General features: G+C 37.8%; 1 protein-coding gene across 1 annotated transcript in view; it reads left to right on the forward strand.

Moving 5' to 3' along the window:
- LOC128550328 (RNA polymerase-associated protein CTR9 homolog) overlaps positions 1-17059 on the forward strand; it is a 50165-nt gene extending 33106 nt beyond the window's left edge. Inside the window, exons 17-23 of the mRNA XM_053529175.1 lie at positions 6249-6394; positions 9919-9990; positions 10643-10907; positions 11234-11376; positions 14272-14460; positions 14790-14996; positions 15449-17059. Of these exons, the coding sequence (XP_053385150.1) occupies positions 6249-6394; positions 9919-9990; positions 10643-10907; positions 11234-11376; positions 14272-14460; positions 14790-14996; positions 15449-15677 (1251 nt within the window). The 3' untranslated portion in view covers positions 15678-17059. The remainder of the gene's footprint in view (positions 1-6248; positions 6395-9918; positions 9991-10642; positions 10908-11233; positions 11377-14271; positions 14461-14789; positions 14997-15448) is intronic.
- The last annotated feature ends 393 nt before the right edge of the window (positions 17060-17452 follow it).

The following is a 17452-nucleotide window of genomic DNA, read 5'->3' on the forward strand; positions in this document are numbered from 1 at the left end:
CCAACACTGATTTATGAAATCCCCCCCGGTTCCGGGCTAAAGTAAAAAAACTACAGAATTTCGTTAACATCATATAGATCTAGTGCTACATGAGCTATTCGAAGAGAATTCACTTACTGGAACAGGAGAAAAATTAAGACAACCAAAAAAATTTTATTCATACATAACGTAACAAACGACTGGTGGTTTGTTACAGATTTCAACCAAATCCCAGCTCTGAAGTTTTTGCTCACTATACATACTCCAATGGTAAAATCATCCTCGATTATGAACAGTCAAGAGTGTTGTAATACAGTATGATGACTTCCAAAATTTTAAGAACCATAATATGATCTGTGAAATTGGATTCGGCTAAATATCTATTTTTTTCAGCCTCTAAATTGACAAACACACGATTCTGACCCCGTTTCTTCGAAAAATTCAAGTAACAATGTGTTTCGGAAACGAACAACGTTTCAAATTTAATGTACGGAAAGTTGAGCTTCAACGAAACAGAATTTCCTCACAAAATTAACAAACGTAGTAGTGAAACAATTAACAATCCTGAACACCAAACAAAGAACAAACTGCCCAACTAAATACTGTTTAAAAACGTTTGAATCTTATTTTCATGATAGACCACTCGATTTTTTTTTTTTTTTTTTTTGTAAAACGTTTGCGAGCATTTAGCCTAAAATAACAGTGGATGAGTTACTAAAATTTATCAACAACATGCCTCACTCTATTTCAAAGATGCACTACAAAGTAACGGTACTCTTTGTAATCCGTCAACTCTACATGATTTGCATGAAAATACATGAGGCCACACAAGAATTTAGTTCAAAATTGACGTGACATATTAAGCGAAGACAATGGTATATTGCATGAATTAATGTAGCGATATATATAACGTCGGTGTGTTTAGTTTAATTTCAATCATATTTTGTTTCCCAGCATAAGAAATTATTCCTCTATACGTAACAAACTATGCTGAAAAGAGATTGAATAATAAGTCTTCAGATAATGTTGCGAAAACACACATTATCAAAGGAAGGGCCTAAATTATCCACCTGACATACATATTACCTGTATATATACAACCTAGCAAGTTCAACATCTTATTTATTTTGGATTAAGTACTGTGGATCTTAAATTTTCGATTCTATGGATGCACGTGTTCCCGTGCAGTGTATTTGAAGATCATTACCGAAACCAGTCGGAAGAAATGTAAGTACATCTAAGTCTAATATTGAACCAGTGAATTTGTTAGTGATATTTGTTTATGATATCGAAAGAGTTAAATGACCTAACCTGATCCAACGTTAACAGGTGCTGATGCCTGCGTTTGCATGCCGACAAATTCTCCTGGTCATGTAAAACTTATCGCAAAGTGAGGGTCGTAATTAATAGTGCTTGAGAAAACCTACTTTAATATCTTACAGTTGCGTCCTTGTATAAATATTTTTCCTTACAATCTTTCTGGTTTCCATAACCCATCCGATCTTAATCCGTATACTATACCCTTGCAATACTAAACTATTCGACGGTCCCATAAAGGGGACATTAACGTAAAACACTCCGAAAATTTGCAATTTTAATTGTGGGAATAAATGAGCACAACAGTGTCATTGTCTTATGAAATGTGACGTCATCGATGTTACTACTTACTTTGCGAGCACCTTACGAGTAATAAACGGAATGCACTATGTGAATCTCGTGTATTGAAAGTACCACTGCCTGTCGGAATCAAGAAACTATTACGACAGTTGACTGAACTAGCAACATTATTGCTTTGGTTCGAATCTGTTAAAATTATGAGAAATAGGGTCGCCACACCCCGTATAAAGTTTACAGTTAATACAGTCCACAATTAATTCATAATCGTGCTAGATGTTAACGGGAAGACATTAACTGTGTATAACTATTTACTGACGTAAGTACGCGTCATTACCAAACTGCAGAATTAATTGCGACTTCCTTCAAATTTGTTCGAAATCAATAACAAACATACCGGCATTTTGTCTGATGCCAGGAATTTCTGGCAAATCCGCCGTCTAGTTCGCCTTTCATTTCCTTCCCTTCATAATCATCTCGGCAGGCTGGCTCGCCTCTACCTTTCTGGCGGGCTCTGCATCGACCACGTGGCATGGCTATTCAATTTAACATCGATCTGGAGCGCTAGCCAATACACCTTTAGTTCAACTGAGAAATTGCACGTGCTCTCGATTTAATATAACGCTCGAGTGGTTCCCTGACGAATAGGCCGTTTCATTCATCTGTTATGTTAGACAAGGAACTAGAAAACTGATACTTGACAACGACGATAGTTTATGGCTAACACACCTAGCAACGAGATAGCTGTTAATTTCGGGAAAAAATAAATGTAATTATTTTTAGGCAAAATAATTTTTTATTATTTTGAGGTCACTTGATCAAAGGTCAGGGTCACAGGAGCCTGAACAGTGACTTGAGAACTACTAGGCCACGAGTGTTGAAATTTAGCGGGATGACTGGACATGCTAAGTAGATGATCCCTATTGCAGCCAACCATCAGTGTCTCTTTGACTTTCGCTCCTGACCCCTATTGACTTCTTGCCTATAGGACTTTGCATTGGGGGAGACATGCGCTTTTTTACAAAAGCATTTTCTAGTTACTCTTATTTATATTTTTACAAAATGATGCTCCTTTTTTTGCCCCCGAAGGGAGGCATATTAGTTTTCAACTGTCCGTCCGTTCGTCACAATGTTAACTTTTTGCATGAAGGCACTTTACTCGCGAACCACTGCACCCAGCCCTTCAAACTTCACTTGCTGATAGTACTTATTGGGTACATAACCCCTAGTGACTTTGGGGTCACCAGGTCAAAGGTCAAGGTCACAGGGGCCAACGTTAACTTTTTGCATGAAGGCATTTTACTCACGAACCACTGCACCCAGGACCTTCAAACTTCACATGCTGATAGTACTTATTGAGTACACGACCCCTACTGACTTTGGGGTCAAAGGTCAAGGTCACAGGAGCCAACGTTAACTTTTTGCTTGAAGGCACTTTACTCGCGAACCACTGCACCCAGGACCTTCAAACATCACATGCTGATAGTACTTATTGAGTACACAACCCCTACTGACTGTGGTCAAAGGTCAAGGTCTTAGAGGCTAACGTTAACTTTTTGCATGAAGGCACTTTACTCGCGAACCACTGCACCCAGGACCTTCAAACTTCACATGCTGCTGATAGTACTTATTGAGTACACGACCCCTACTGACTTTGGGGTCACTAGGTCAAAGGTCAAGGTCACAGGAGCCAATGTTAACTTTTTGCATGAAGGCACTTTTCTCGCGAACTACTGCACACAGGACCCCTATTGACTTTGGGTCATCAGGTCAAAGGTCAAGGTCACCAGGTCAAAGATCAAGGCGCTGCGGAGGCATTTGTCACCATTAGTGACAGCTCTTGTTTAAAAGGTTTTCAAAAAAAATTGGTCATTAGATAGCGCTATAGATCGTCAGGCATGTAGTGATCTGATCCAGTTCACGAGGTGGGGTCAACGATTTACATATTGAACCATGAAACATCAATACAGACACAACTTAATTAGCAGTGAACTGATCATGCCAATATAATAGGGTTATTATAACAGTAGCTCGATATGGGATGCTGTATTTGGCTCGAGTGGATTTTTGCCAGAGCGGATCTCTGGAGTGTGATCCGACCTTGCAAAATCCATGAGAGCCGAATACAAAATCACAGATCTAGCTACTGTTATATAGACCCTTTTATTATATACCTCTACCTTTTTGTTTGTTGTTTTGTTATTGAACGAAATCTTCAATGTTTAAAATGGAACTAAGTGAAGTTTTTACGAGTGCTATTTATAGAACTGTGTCAGGTCATGTATATTAATGAATGTAGTCTGGCAGCATACAATACAAAAGGTACAATATGGAATTTATAAGGTACAATACGAAAATATTTTCTGCCTGTTCATATTTAATCGTGAAATACAAGCGATTTTTTTTATAGAATTTATATAGGTATATAACAAGAGTGCCAGAATGTCACAATATACGCCCGTCACAGCAAATTTCTTTACTCTAGCACCTGTATTTGCAAATGGAATTTTAATTTTGTGGTTGTTTAGTAGTCATTGTAAGTCATTTGTTTTTCTAAGTCCACAAAAAAACTCCTTACCAGGTAGAGATACCTTAAAATACACCTAAAATTTGAAAGTAACATCCATGTTGTACCACAGAAAAGTGGTCTTGTTTTTTCCCTACGGTCAATTATAAAAAAGTTATAATATAAGTTATTTATAGTAACAACTAAAGGAAGATAATCTTAAAAAAAAAAAAAAAAAAAAAGTCCAAAAAAAAAAAAATTTTAAGTCCACACAAAAATCTTTACCAGGTAGAGACTGGTCAAAATACACCTCATAATTGGATGTAGCATGCATGTTGTACTACAGAAAAGTGGTCTCGATTATTCCCTACGACTAGTAATGAAAAAGTTACAATATAAGCTATTTATAGTAACAACAAAGGGAAGTAATTCTAAAGAAGGGAACTGCGCATGACACTTTGTCTCATGATGGTGTATAATTGTGCCAAGTTACATCAAAATCCCTCCATGCATGAAGAAGAAATGCTTCGGACAAAGTCATTCTTGTATCTGGCCTTTGGCCTCTAAGTGTGACCTTGACCTTTGACCTAGGGACCTGGTTCTTGCGCATGACACTCCGCCTCGTAGTGGTGAACATTTGTGCAAAGTTATGTCAAAATCTCTCTATGCATGAAGAAGAAATGCTCCGGACAAGGTTTTTATTCTTGTATCCTTTGACCTCTAAGTGTGACCTTGACCTTAGACCTAGGGACCTGGTTCTTGCACATGACACTCCGCCTTGTGGTGGTGAACATTTGTGCCAAGTTATATCAAAATCCCTCCATGCATGAAGAAGATATGCTTCGGACAAAGTTTTCTTTCTTGTGTCCTTTGACCTCTAAGTGTGACCTTGACCTTAGACCTAGGGACCTGGTTCTTGCGCATGACACTCCGTCTCATGATGATGAACAATTGTGCCAACTTTCATCAAAATCCCTCCATGCATGAAGAAGATATGCTCCGGACAAAGTCATTCTTGAATTTGACCTTTGGCATCTAAGTGTGACCTTGACCTTAGACCTAGGGACCTGGTTTTTGCGCATGACACTCCGTCTCATGATGGTGAACAACTGTGCCAAGTTTCATCAAAATCCCTTCATGCATGTAGAAGATATGCTCCGGACAAAGTCTGTGGACGCCGCCCGCCCGCCAGGGGCGTTCCCATAATACGTCCCGTTTTTCAAACGGGCGTATAAAAATGTGTACTATGTCATCATATACACAAGTCTAATTACAAATTCAGACATTAAAATAACAGGAGTTCTAACAAACAAACTTCTACAAACAGCATGGTTGGATGCATTCAAATATGTATAACAGAACATGACACTTTTTAGCTCGACTGAGAACGAAATGCTCAAGGTGAGCTATTGTGACCAGTCTTTGTCCGACGTGCGTCAACATTTACCTTGTTAACACGCAGTTTTGACCCAATCTTTATGAAACTTGGTCAGAATGTTTGTCTTGATGATCTCTAGTTCAGTTTCGAAACTGGGTCATGTAGAGTCAAAAACTAGATCAGTAGGCCAGATCAAAGGAAAATCTTGTTAACACTCTAGAGTCAACAGTTTTAAGTTATAAACTTTATAAACTCATGAGAATTGGTCAGAATGTGGTGTCAATAACTGGGTCACTAGGTCAAACATGTTTACACTGTTATGGTGTGTTACTCAGGTGAGCGACCTAGTTCCATCTTGGCCCTCTTGTTTAAATAGAACATGCCGTTAGAATGCAAGGTGTGAAAACCAGGTTTTTCTGGAGTTTTGACATTTCTGCTTTTATTTATTCATGTAATGTTACATAGAGACAGGATATTTGAATAGTCAAGCATTGCTCTTCTTCAACAGCAGTTGTTTATAATTCATTCTGGAGAGGGCGAAATATTTACCCCAAGAAATATGATTATCAGCCAAGGCACCAGGTAGCAAATTATAGCAAATTAGTTCAGATGATACGCAGAGGAAAAGTATTGTTTTATGGAAGTTATTGAACATACTTTAAACAGTCAGATAAACATCAGGAAATAGTTCTGTCTGTAAGTTTACTGTATTGTTGAAATAATTTGATATAAAAGTTGGGGGAAAATAACCTGAAGATGTATTTATTTCAGGCACGACATGTGTCACCCAGTGACACTGTACTTCTGTATAATATTGCCTTGGTGCAACAGAAACTTGCCACCTCTATATTGAAAGATGAGAAAAGTAACCTGAAAACTGTACTGTCTGCTGTGAGAGACCTTGAGCTAGCTCACAGGTAATCATTGTGTTACAATCCCTACTTGCTATGAGGATCCTTTACAAAATGCTAAGGCAAAACGTGATTTCTACTTACATTGGTGAACTTGGCTTAGGGTCTGGACAGTTTTAACACATTGTCAGGGACAACAGAGCTCAGAATGTTTTATCCAATAAATATTTGTCTGCCACATTTAGTAGGGGAGACAAATTGATCCAGTGCTGTCTGTCCTTCCGTCCGTCCACACTCCAACACCACTGGACAGATTTACTAGTGATCATTGCCAAGCCTGGTTGTGCATATCGTCGGATTTTTCCAGCACAGTGTTCATTGGACTTATGGCCCTTGATTTTTCCAGCACAGTATTATTCATGGGCCATAAGTCCAATGAACACTGTGCTGGAAAAATCCGACGATATGCACAACCAGGCTTGACAATGATCACTAGTAAATCTGTCCAGTGGTGTTGGAGTGTGGACGGACGGAGGGATGGAAGGACAGATAGCACTGGATCAATTTGTCTCCCCTACTAAATGTGGCAGACATAAATATTTATTGAATAAAACATTCATAAAATTTTATGTTTTGTCCACTTCTCTTATATTACTGAGCAGACTTGCTACAAACCTGACATGAGTGATCAGTGCCAAAGCTCATTGTGCATAGTGTTGGCATTTTCCATGTCATAATTTTCTGTAGAGTTAGGGCCCTAGATCTATCAAATTGTATGATGTTTGGCCTACTTGTTTTATATGGTGGATTTCCACCAAACCATACAGAAGTGATCAGTGCCAAGACTCATTATTATGCATATTGTCTGTATGTTCCAGTTCAGTGATTTTCAGTGTAGTTATGGTCTGTGATTTTTCATATTTTACCTTGTCAGGGCCACTGCTCGGATACCACCAGGAGGAGTTACACTGAACTTCGTAAGTGATCATTACCAAGCATGGTTTTGCATATTTTGGGCATGATCCGGTCCAGTGTTTTTCAGCAGAGTTACAGCGGTTGATTTGTCAGATTTTATATTAGGCTCTTCTCTTATATAATAGCACAGATTTCCACCAAACCTTACAGTAGTGATTACTTTCAGTCTTATTATGCATATTGTTGGCATGTTCCAGTTTGTTGATTTCAGTGGAGTTATGGTCCTTTTGTTTGTAAACTTTGGGGATATTTTCGCAACTTCTTTTGAACCATTTGGAAGGGGAGCAGTGGTCTAATGGTTAAGGTGCCAGCCTCTCAGCCAGGGGGTCATGTGTTCAAGCCCCACTGGGGTCACGACCATGACTTCTCATATGACACCAGTACTGGTTTTCCAGGAAGCGGACTCAAGAGTGGTTCAGATAAGCTTTAAGCTTTTATCACAATCGAGCTAAAACAAATTAGTATAAACTAAACCATTGGGCAGATTTTCACCAAACCTTACAGGATTTATTAGTGCCAATCCTGGTTAAACATTTCATCTGCATTGGCTAGTTCAGTGATTTTCAGCAAAGTTATGGCCTTTGATTTGTCATATTTTACAGTGTTTTACACTACTTCCTGTATACAATAAGGCTGAATTTCACCAAACCTCATGAGTGATTAGTGTGTAGCATAGTTGTGCATATTATTGTGTTGTTCTGATTAGATGATTTTAAGCGGTGTCAAAACTCCTGATTTGTCAGATTCTTTAATTAGTTCTACTTCTCCTATACTACTGGTTTGAATTCCACCAAACTTCAGGGGAGTTAAACTGCCAAGCCTAATTGTGTATATCATTGGAATGTTATGGTTCAATGATTTTTAGCTCACCTGTCACAAAGTGACAAGGTGAGCTTTTGTGATTGCGCGGTGTCCGTCGTCCGTGCGTCCGTAAACTTTTCCTTGTGACATCTCTAGAGGTCACATTTTTCATGGGATCTTTATGAAAATGGGTCAGAATGTTCATCTTGGTAAATTCTAGGTCAAGATCGAAACTGGGTCATGTGCCTTCAAAAACTAGGTCAGGAGGTCTAAAAATAGAAAAACCTTGTGACCTCTCTAGAGGCCATATATTTCACAAGATCTTCATGAAAATTGGTCAGAATGTTCACTTTGATGATATCTAGGTCAAGTTCGAAACTGGGTCACGTGCGGTCAAAAACTAGGTCAGTAGGTCTAAAAATAGAAAACCCTTGTGACCTCTCTAGAGGCCATTTATTTCATGAAATCTTCATGAAAATTGGTCAGAATGTTCACCTTGATGATATCTAAGTCAGGTTCGAAAGTTGGTCACGTGCCTTCAAAAACTAGGTCAGTAGGTCAAATAATAGAAAAACCTTGTGACCTCTCTAGAGGCCATATTTTCCATAGGATCTATATGAAAGTTGGTCTGAATGTTCATCTTGATGATATCTAGGTCAAGTTCGAAAGTGGGTCACGTGCCTTCAAAAACTAGGTCAGTAGGTCAAATAATAGAAAAAGCTTGTGACCTCTTTAAAGGCCATATTTTTCAATGGATCTTCATGAAAGTTTGAATGTTCATCTTGATGATATCTAGGTCAGGTTCGAAACAGGGTCATGTGCGGTCAAAAATTAGGTCAGTAGGTATAAAAATAGAAAAACCTTGTGACCTCTTTAGAGGCCATACTTGTGAATGGATCTCCATAAAAATTGGTCAGAATGTTCATCTTGATGATATCTAGGTCAAGTTCGAAAGTGGGTCACATGCCATCAAAATGTAGGTCAGGAGGTCAAATAATAAAAAAACGTTGTGACCTCTCTAGAGGCCATATTTTTCATGGGATCTGTATGAAAGTTGGTCTGAATGTTTATCTTGATGATATCTAGGTCAAGTTTGAAACTGGGTCAACTGCGATCAAAAACTAGGTCAGTAGGTCTTGAAATAGAAAAACCTTGTGACCTCTCTAGAGGCCATACCCTTGAATGGATCTTCATGAAAATTGGTCAGAATGTTCACCTTGATGATATCTAGGTCAAGTTCGAAACTGGGTCACGTGCCTTAAAAAACTAGGTCAATAGGTCAGATAATAGAAAAACCTTGTGACCTCTCTAGAGACCATTTTTTTCAATGGATCTTCATGAAAATTGGTCAGAATTTTTATCTTGATAATATCTAGGTCAAGTTCAAAACTGGGTCACATGAGCTCAAAAACTAGGTCACTATGTCAAATAATAGAAAAAAACGACGTCATACTCAAAACTGGATCATGTGGGAAGAGGTGAGCGATTCAGGACCATGATGGTCCTCTTGTTTCTGGATTTGTGGCATTTTACAATTTCTACATGGTAAGTGGTGGGAGACGTATGTTTTTTGTGAAAAACAGTCTCTAGTATTGTGTGAATCTATTGATATTACGTCCACAAGTTACACAGTCTCACAAAGAAGACGTGAGTTTAGCCTTTTTGTTGGTACTATCCAGGATGTTAGTACTAAGGATGTGATACAGTTTGTAGTTTTGTTTTTGCCATTCATCCCACCCACATCCATCAACTGAAATTGCCAAGTTACATACAACCCGAAAAGAGACCTTTGTACCAGAACTTTTGTTTTTCAGATATTTTTCCTACCTGAGCCACCATGGTGATAGAATGAAGTTTGATCTTGCCCAGGCAGCCACTGAGGCCAGGTAATGTTTTATTTCTTATTGAGAAAATTGATGAGAAGGACATGTAATGTCTGCACTTAATTCTGCATAATATCTGTCTTTATACTGGCAGAAATAGTTCATGAATTATGTCCCTTGTATACTTAGTTAATGTTTGGATACAATTTCACTGTCTCTCTTTTGTTACTAAATACATCTGACTCAGACTTAAAACTGTTGTCCAATATTGTCATCCACATTGGAGTCATTAAACACTCCAGTCATATCTGCAGCTTCCATAGATGTACCCTATTTCACTATACAGCATTGAAATAGTTGAACAGGCTGTCTCTTGTGACAGCCCTTGTTATTCAACTTTGTAATTTCTTAATTTCAAAGCTTATTTGTTCCACATGATTAGTCATATGATATGACACAGGCTGCTTAACTCTTGCAGAAATATTCCATGAATTATGTCCCTTCAATACATAGTTAATGTTTTGATACACTAACCTTGTCTTTGAAATTACTAAATACATAAACTTTTATCAATATCGTTTTGCACACTGGGGTCATTAAACACTCCATTGATAGCTATCACTATCCAGCATTGAAACAGTCGAGCTTGCCATCTCCTGTGCCAGGCTTGCTGTCTCCTGTGACAGCTCTTATAATTACTTGTCTTCATTTACAGGCAGTGTTCAGATTTGTTGAGTCAGGCCCAGTATCATGTTGCACGTGCACGTAAGATAGACGAGGAAGAACAGGAGCTTCGTAAACATCGTGAGGAAGAACGAGAAGCTATACGCCAGAAATACAAGGAGGAACAACTACAGAAACAGAAGAAGAAGGAGGAATTGTCGAAAATGATGATGGAAAAAAGACAAATCTATGTTGATAAAGCTAAACAGATTGCTCTTGAACCAGAACCTGAAGAAAGAAGGTCGACTAAGTCAAAGGTAGTACTTTGTAGTAGAAAACTACTTTAGGAATCTAGCTTCAGAAAGGTCCTCTGATGTCCAGTTGATAAGCAATATTTCTTATTTGAAAAAGCAATTTAGCTTTCAATGGATTTAACAAAATTAAAGTGTTTGAATTGTTTTCTTAGAAATACTTATCTGATGCCTTGTTGATTGAATTTAAGGATACTAGTAACATATCTGCAAGAAAAGGGCATATTTTTTGACGCATAAGTTGTGATTTATTGGTAAGCATTTAATTTGTAGTGTAAATCTTTTTAAAAATATTTTCCTATTTATTTCATTATAATGCTTCTGCATTGTAGAAAAAGCGGGCAGAGGATGGTGAAATCTTGTCCGAAGGAAGTGAAGATGAGAGGCCTCGTAAGAAAAAACGTGGACGTAAACCACGCAGTGGGTCAGAGAGTGAAGGTGATGATGAAGAGAGGTCAAGTAAACGTAAACGCAAGTAAGTCAGTTAATACTTTAACTGAGTGTGATAGAGCTATTGGACTAGCCGATTAATCTGCGTTGGCATCCCGATTTGTTTAAGTTTTTGTTAGCTCACCTGTCTCAAAGTGACAAGGTGAGCTTTTGTGATCGCGCGGTGTCCGTCGTCCGTGCGTGCGTGCGTCCGTAAACTTTTGCTTGTGACCACTCTAGAGGTCACATTTTTTGTGGGATCTTTATGAAAGTTGGTCAGAATGTTCATCTTGATGATATCTAGGTCAAGTTCGAAACTGGGTCACGTGCCATCAAAAACTAGGTCAGTAGGTCTAAAAATAGAAAAACCTTGTGACCTCTCTAGAGGCCATATATTTCACAAGATCTTCATGGAAATTGGTCAGAATGTTCACCTTGATGATATCTAGGTCATGTTAGAAACTGGGTCACTTGCCTTCAAAAACTAGGTCAGTAGGTCTAAAAAAGAAAAACCTTGTGACCTCTTTAGAGGCCATATATTTCACAAGATCTTCATGAAAATTGGTCAGAACGTTCACCTTGATGATATCTAGGTCAAGTTCGAAACTGGGTCATGTGCCATCAAAAACTAGGTCAGTAGGTCAGATAATAGAAAAACCTTGTGACCTCTCTAAAGGCCATATTTTTCTTGGGATCTGTATGAAAGTTGGTCTGAATGTTCATCTTGATGATATCTAGGTCAAGTTCGAAACTGGGTCACCTGCGGTCAAAAACTAAGTCAGTAGGTCTAAAAATAGAAAAACCTTGTGACCTCCCTAGAGGCCATATATTTCATGAGATCTTCATCAAAATTGGTCAGAATATTCACCTTGATGAAATCTAGGTCAAGTTCGAAAGTGGGTCACGTGCCATCAAAAACTAGGTCAGTAGGTCAAATAATAGAAAAACCTTGTGACCTCTCTAGAGACCATATTTTTCATGAGATCTTCATGAAAGTTGGTCTGAGTGTTCGTCTTGATGATATCTAGGCGAAGTTCGAAAGTGGGTCATGTGCCATCAAAAACTAGGTCAATAGGTCAAATAATAGAAAAACCTTGTGACCTCTCTAAAGGCCATATTTTTCATGGGATCTGTAGAAAGTTGGTCAGAATGTTCATCTTGATGATATCTAGGTCAAGTTCGAAACAGGGTCATGTGCGTTCAAAAACTAGGTCAGTAGGTCAAAAAATAGAAAAACCTTGTGACCTCTCTAGAGGATAGACTTGTGAATGGATCTCCATAAAATTTGGTCAGAATGTTCATCTTGATGATACCTAGGTCAAGTTCATAAGTGGGTCACGTGCCTTCAAAAAGTAGGTCAGTAGGTCAAATGATAAAAAAACGTTGTGACCTCTCTAGAGGCCATATTTTTCATGGGATCTGTATGAAAGTTGGTCTGAATGTTTATCTTGATGATTTATAGGTCAGGTTTGAAACTGGGTCAACTGCAATCAAAAACTAGGTCAGTAGGTCTTGAAATAGAAAAACCTTGTGACCTCTCTAGAGGCCATACCCTTGAATGGATCTTCATGAAAATTGGTCAGAATGTTCACCTTGATGATATCTAGATCAAGTTCGAAACTGGGTCACGTGCCTTAAAAAACTAGGTCAGTAGGTCAAATAATAAAAAAACCGTGTGGCCTCTCTAGAGGCCATACTTTTCATGGGATCTGTATGAAAGTTGGTCTGAATGTTCGTCTTGATGATATCTAGGTCAAATTTGAAACTGGATCAACTGCGGTCAAAAACCAGGTCAGTAGGTCTAAAATTAGAAAAATCTTTTGACCTCTCTAGAGGCCATATTTTTCAATGGATCTTCATGAAAATTGTTCTGAATGTTCACCTTGATGATATCTAGGTCAGTTTCGAAACTGGGTCACGTGCATTCAAAAACTAGGCCAGTAGATATAAAAATAGAAAAACCTTGTGACCTCTCTAGAGGCCATATTTTTCATGAGATCTTCATGAAAATTAGTGAGAATGTTCCCCTTGATGATATCTAGATAAAATTCAAAACAGGGTCACGTACCTTCGAAAACTAGGTCAATAGGTCAGATAATAGAAAAACCTTGTGACCTCTCTAGAGACCATATTTTTCAATGGATCTTCATGAAAATTGGACAGAATTTTTATCTTGATAATATCTAGGTCAAGTTGAAAACTGGGTCACTTGAGCTCAAAAACTAGGTCACTATGTCAAATAGTAGAAAAAAACGATGTCATACTCAAAACTAGGTCATTTGGGAAGAGGTGAGCGATTCAGGACCTTCATGGTCCTCTTGTATGTAAGCTGGGACGCAATTGATTCCTACAGGACTGCACAGTCTCTACAAATTCTTTGAAAGCCACTTGTCCTGCAGAATAAGCTGCCTGTAATTTTCACACATCCTGCTGCAATCTGTATTTGTTCTATAATTCACTGAAGTAAAAGTTTTAATCTACAGTGTCTATTTCAAAGTCTGGTGAAAAATGTTTCATACCAGAATCTTGTTCTGGACTATGGACACCTAGCTAATGCAATCTAAATGTATTACTGTAACAGACGTGGACAGAGAGTTAGAACAATAAATCAACTTATGTTTTTGATTGTTTCATTATTGGACTACTACAAAGCTCCATTTTAGATTTATTGTAGTTTTGGTCAAGAATTGCACATGTCCTGCAGGAAGAGTATTACAGCAAGTTCCACTTGGCCAGAGCCAATTTCTACTCCCTATTTATGAGTGGACAAGTGGACTTGCTGAGCCCTCAAAGCTTTTGTTATGATGTCAGTATTGGCTTTTTCAAGGAAGCCAAATCAGAGGTGATTCAAAGAAGCCTCAAGTTATGTTTTCAATTGTAAATCTGTTACCAGCTCATATATTTCTTCCCAGAGTGATTCACTAGTTGATACTTGTTTTAGGGAGAAAGGGGAAAGAAAGCCCCGTGAGCGGAAGAGGAAGGAACCCAAGGACTCGAAGCGTAAGAAGAAGATTATAGATGAGGACGGACTGACTGCCAAACAGAGACGTAAAATTGTATCCAAGGCTACCATCTCTTCTAGTGAAGGCTCAGACTCAGAGGGAGAAAAACTGAAGATAGATGTAGGAGGGTAAGAAATGTTGGGGTCTTTTTGTGATATATTGCATTACCTTTTAATGAACATGCATATTTTGTTCAGTAGATAAAGACATTTGAGTGGTAAAGGTTTTGAACCACAGATGAGGAAGAATGACAGTATTAAAGAATACAATATATCTGAAGCTATTTGATCCATTTTTCTAGCAATGATTGATCCATTTCGAGAACTGTTAGTTTTTTGCTGAGAAAAAAGATAGCACTGATCCAAGAACAACTAAACTTTGTTATATGACTGAAATACTATTGAAAAATGACAGAAACAACAGTTATGTTAACAGAATATTTTTGTTATATTTTCAGTGATAGTGGTAGTGATAACGAGGGTGGAAATGTTGGCAAGAGACGTAGAATCTTGTCCTCTGGTAGTGAGAGTGACGAGGGTTCTGTACATAGATCTAGGTCAAGGTCACAGTCTGGAAGTAGGTCAGGATCTGGTAGTCGCTCTAGAAGTCGATCTGGTAGTAGGTCAGTGAGCAGAAGTAGATCAAGATCAGCAAGTGGGTCAAGGTGTTGTATATTTTCTGGTTGAAACCATACTACTTTGCTGTGATGTTAGAACATTCTCATAATTAATGTGTATTTTGCCTCATGACTGTTATACATCTTTCTTGGCACAAATGTCTGGCCTAAGTAATCCTAGGAACTTAGACTGGCAAAATCTGACTTTGGTATTATTCAACCTGCTCGGCTGTAATGTTGTCAGTAGTTTGTTTAGAACTTATTTTATCGTTATATTTTCAATTACAATAACAAAGAGTCACTTTCACAGCATAAACTGCTGTCATCTTTTCTTGCATATTTTTTTACAAATTTGTACAAAATTTGGGCCTTTTCAATAAAGGTAAAAAAATTTAACTTGATTATTCCATTTGTGTGAAAAAAGTTTTTGCATATTATTTAAGATAAACGAAATAATGTTATAAATGCTGGTAAAGTATTGTATTTATATCTCATTACAGATCTGGTTCACCAGGTTCAAGGAAGTCAAGGTCACGTTCTAGAAGTAGGTCAAGGTCCGGAAGCCCAGCAGGTTCAGCAAGATCTAGGTCAGGGAGTCCTGCTGGATCTGGTAGTGGAAGGTCAAGATCACCGAGTCCTGCTGGATCACACAGGTCACGGTCAGGTAGTCCAGGTCAAAGATCAGGGTCACCAGCTTCTCCGGCTGGTTCAGGGAGTGGTGGAGAATGAAATATTTGAAGATATTTCATGGCGAATGAAATATTCGAAGATATTTCATGGCTACTAGTGCTAAAAGACGATATCAATCACACGTTAGTGTTTTCAATTGAAAAGTGGAAAGACGATAAACTGTAAAGTAAAGAGAAAAACGAAACTGTTGTTTAACAAATGCTGTATCCCAAACAGTGATTTTATCATTAAATGAATTCATTGTTCAGATGTGAAGAAGTATCATAAGACCACACTGACAGACTGATTTTATTCCAGAATATATCAGTTTTTGAAATATGCTATTTCAGTTCTAACATGGTATCAAAAAATACTACCTACATTCTTCACAATATACACAAACTGTCTGTTTTTTGTCCTGTTCCATTGTGCTGCTCTGATATTTAAATGCTGTATGGTAATAATTGTAACAGACAGCAGTCCTTTTGTTGTATTATGCATAGGAAAACAAACTGGTTTGTGTTAGAATGAGTTTTATAAAAATGAGAGATCAGTGTAAGTAGCCAATTTGTGGTATTTTCATACTTTGTAATGTAAAATCATGTATATTTTTTATTTGGCTAAAATTTCATTGACTGCAGTTTTGAGGTTAAAAATATACATAATCATGAAAACATGAGAACTGAATGACTAATGAAGATCACATATAACTAGTTGTTGTAAATTCTGTATGAATCTCCTTCAAGTTCTGTATTTCCTTCATGACACCTCTGAAAGTATATGCTACTAGAGTATTCTTATGTTTGTTAAAAGAATATTGCACTGTTTGCATTTCTTGTGTTACAATATCTGCAGAATCTGGAGTGATTGGTGGTTGACCAAGCCTACAAGGGTTATTATTGCAAGATGCATAAACAAGTTCTTCTTTATAATAATAGACAGTTTTATGCTAGAGTGGTTGTTATAAACATTTTTGCTGCACTAATGTATTTTTGTTTCATTTTATGCTGCACTTACACATAGATTAATGTTAGCATGAAAACTGAAAAAGGTGAAAATAAATCTATGTGAATAGTTGAAATTTGTGATATAATTTACACCATGGTAATCTGCAGCCTTGAATAGAAATGTTTGTGTGAAAAGTGAACAAGATGAAACAATTTTAGTGTTTTGCAATGTTTAAGCAGTAGTCCATTTGACAATTCTGAAGGAATTAATTGGTGTTGCTGTGTGCACTGCGTGTAGGTAGCTGGCTTGGTTGAGAGATAGGAAATCCATTGTGGAGGGCTAGATTCTGCTACATTTGATATAGCTGATACAGTATACCACTCTTGTCATAACCTTGAAATAGATTGTTGTAAATACAAAATTGTACATATTTTTTAGACACATTATATGTCAGTTCATGCTTTTTGAAGAAATAAATAAATAAAAACTCATAATATAGTGACTTATTTGTTATGCCCCCCTTCGAAGAAGGAGGGGTATATTGTTTTGCAGATGTCTGTCGGTATGTAGACCAATCCGTTTCCGGATGATAACTCAAGAACGCTTTGGCCTAGAATCATGAAAGTTCATAGGGTGGTTGGTCATAACCAGCAGATGACCCCTATTGATTTTGAGGTCAGTTGGTCAAAGGTCAAGGTCACAGTGACCCAGAACAGTTGAACGGTTTCCGGATGATAACTCGAGAACACTTGGGCCTAGGATCATGAAAGTTCATAGGTTGGTTGGTCATTACCAGCATATGACACCTATTGATTTTGAGGTCAGTTGGTCAAAGGTCAAGGTCACAGTGACCTGGAACAGTAAAACTGTTTCCGGATGATAACTCA

This window comes from Mercenaria mercenaria, chromosome 17 (genome assembly GCF_021730395.1).
Source record: "Mercenaria mercenaria strain notata chromosome 17, MADL_Memer_1, whole genome shotgun sequence".
Classification (NCBI taxonomy): Eukaryota; Metazoa; Mollusca; class Bivalvia; order Venerida; family Veneridae; genus Mercenaria; species Mercenaria mercenaria.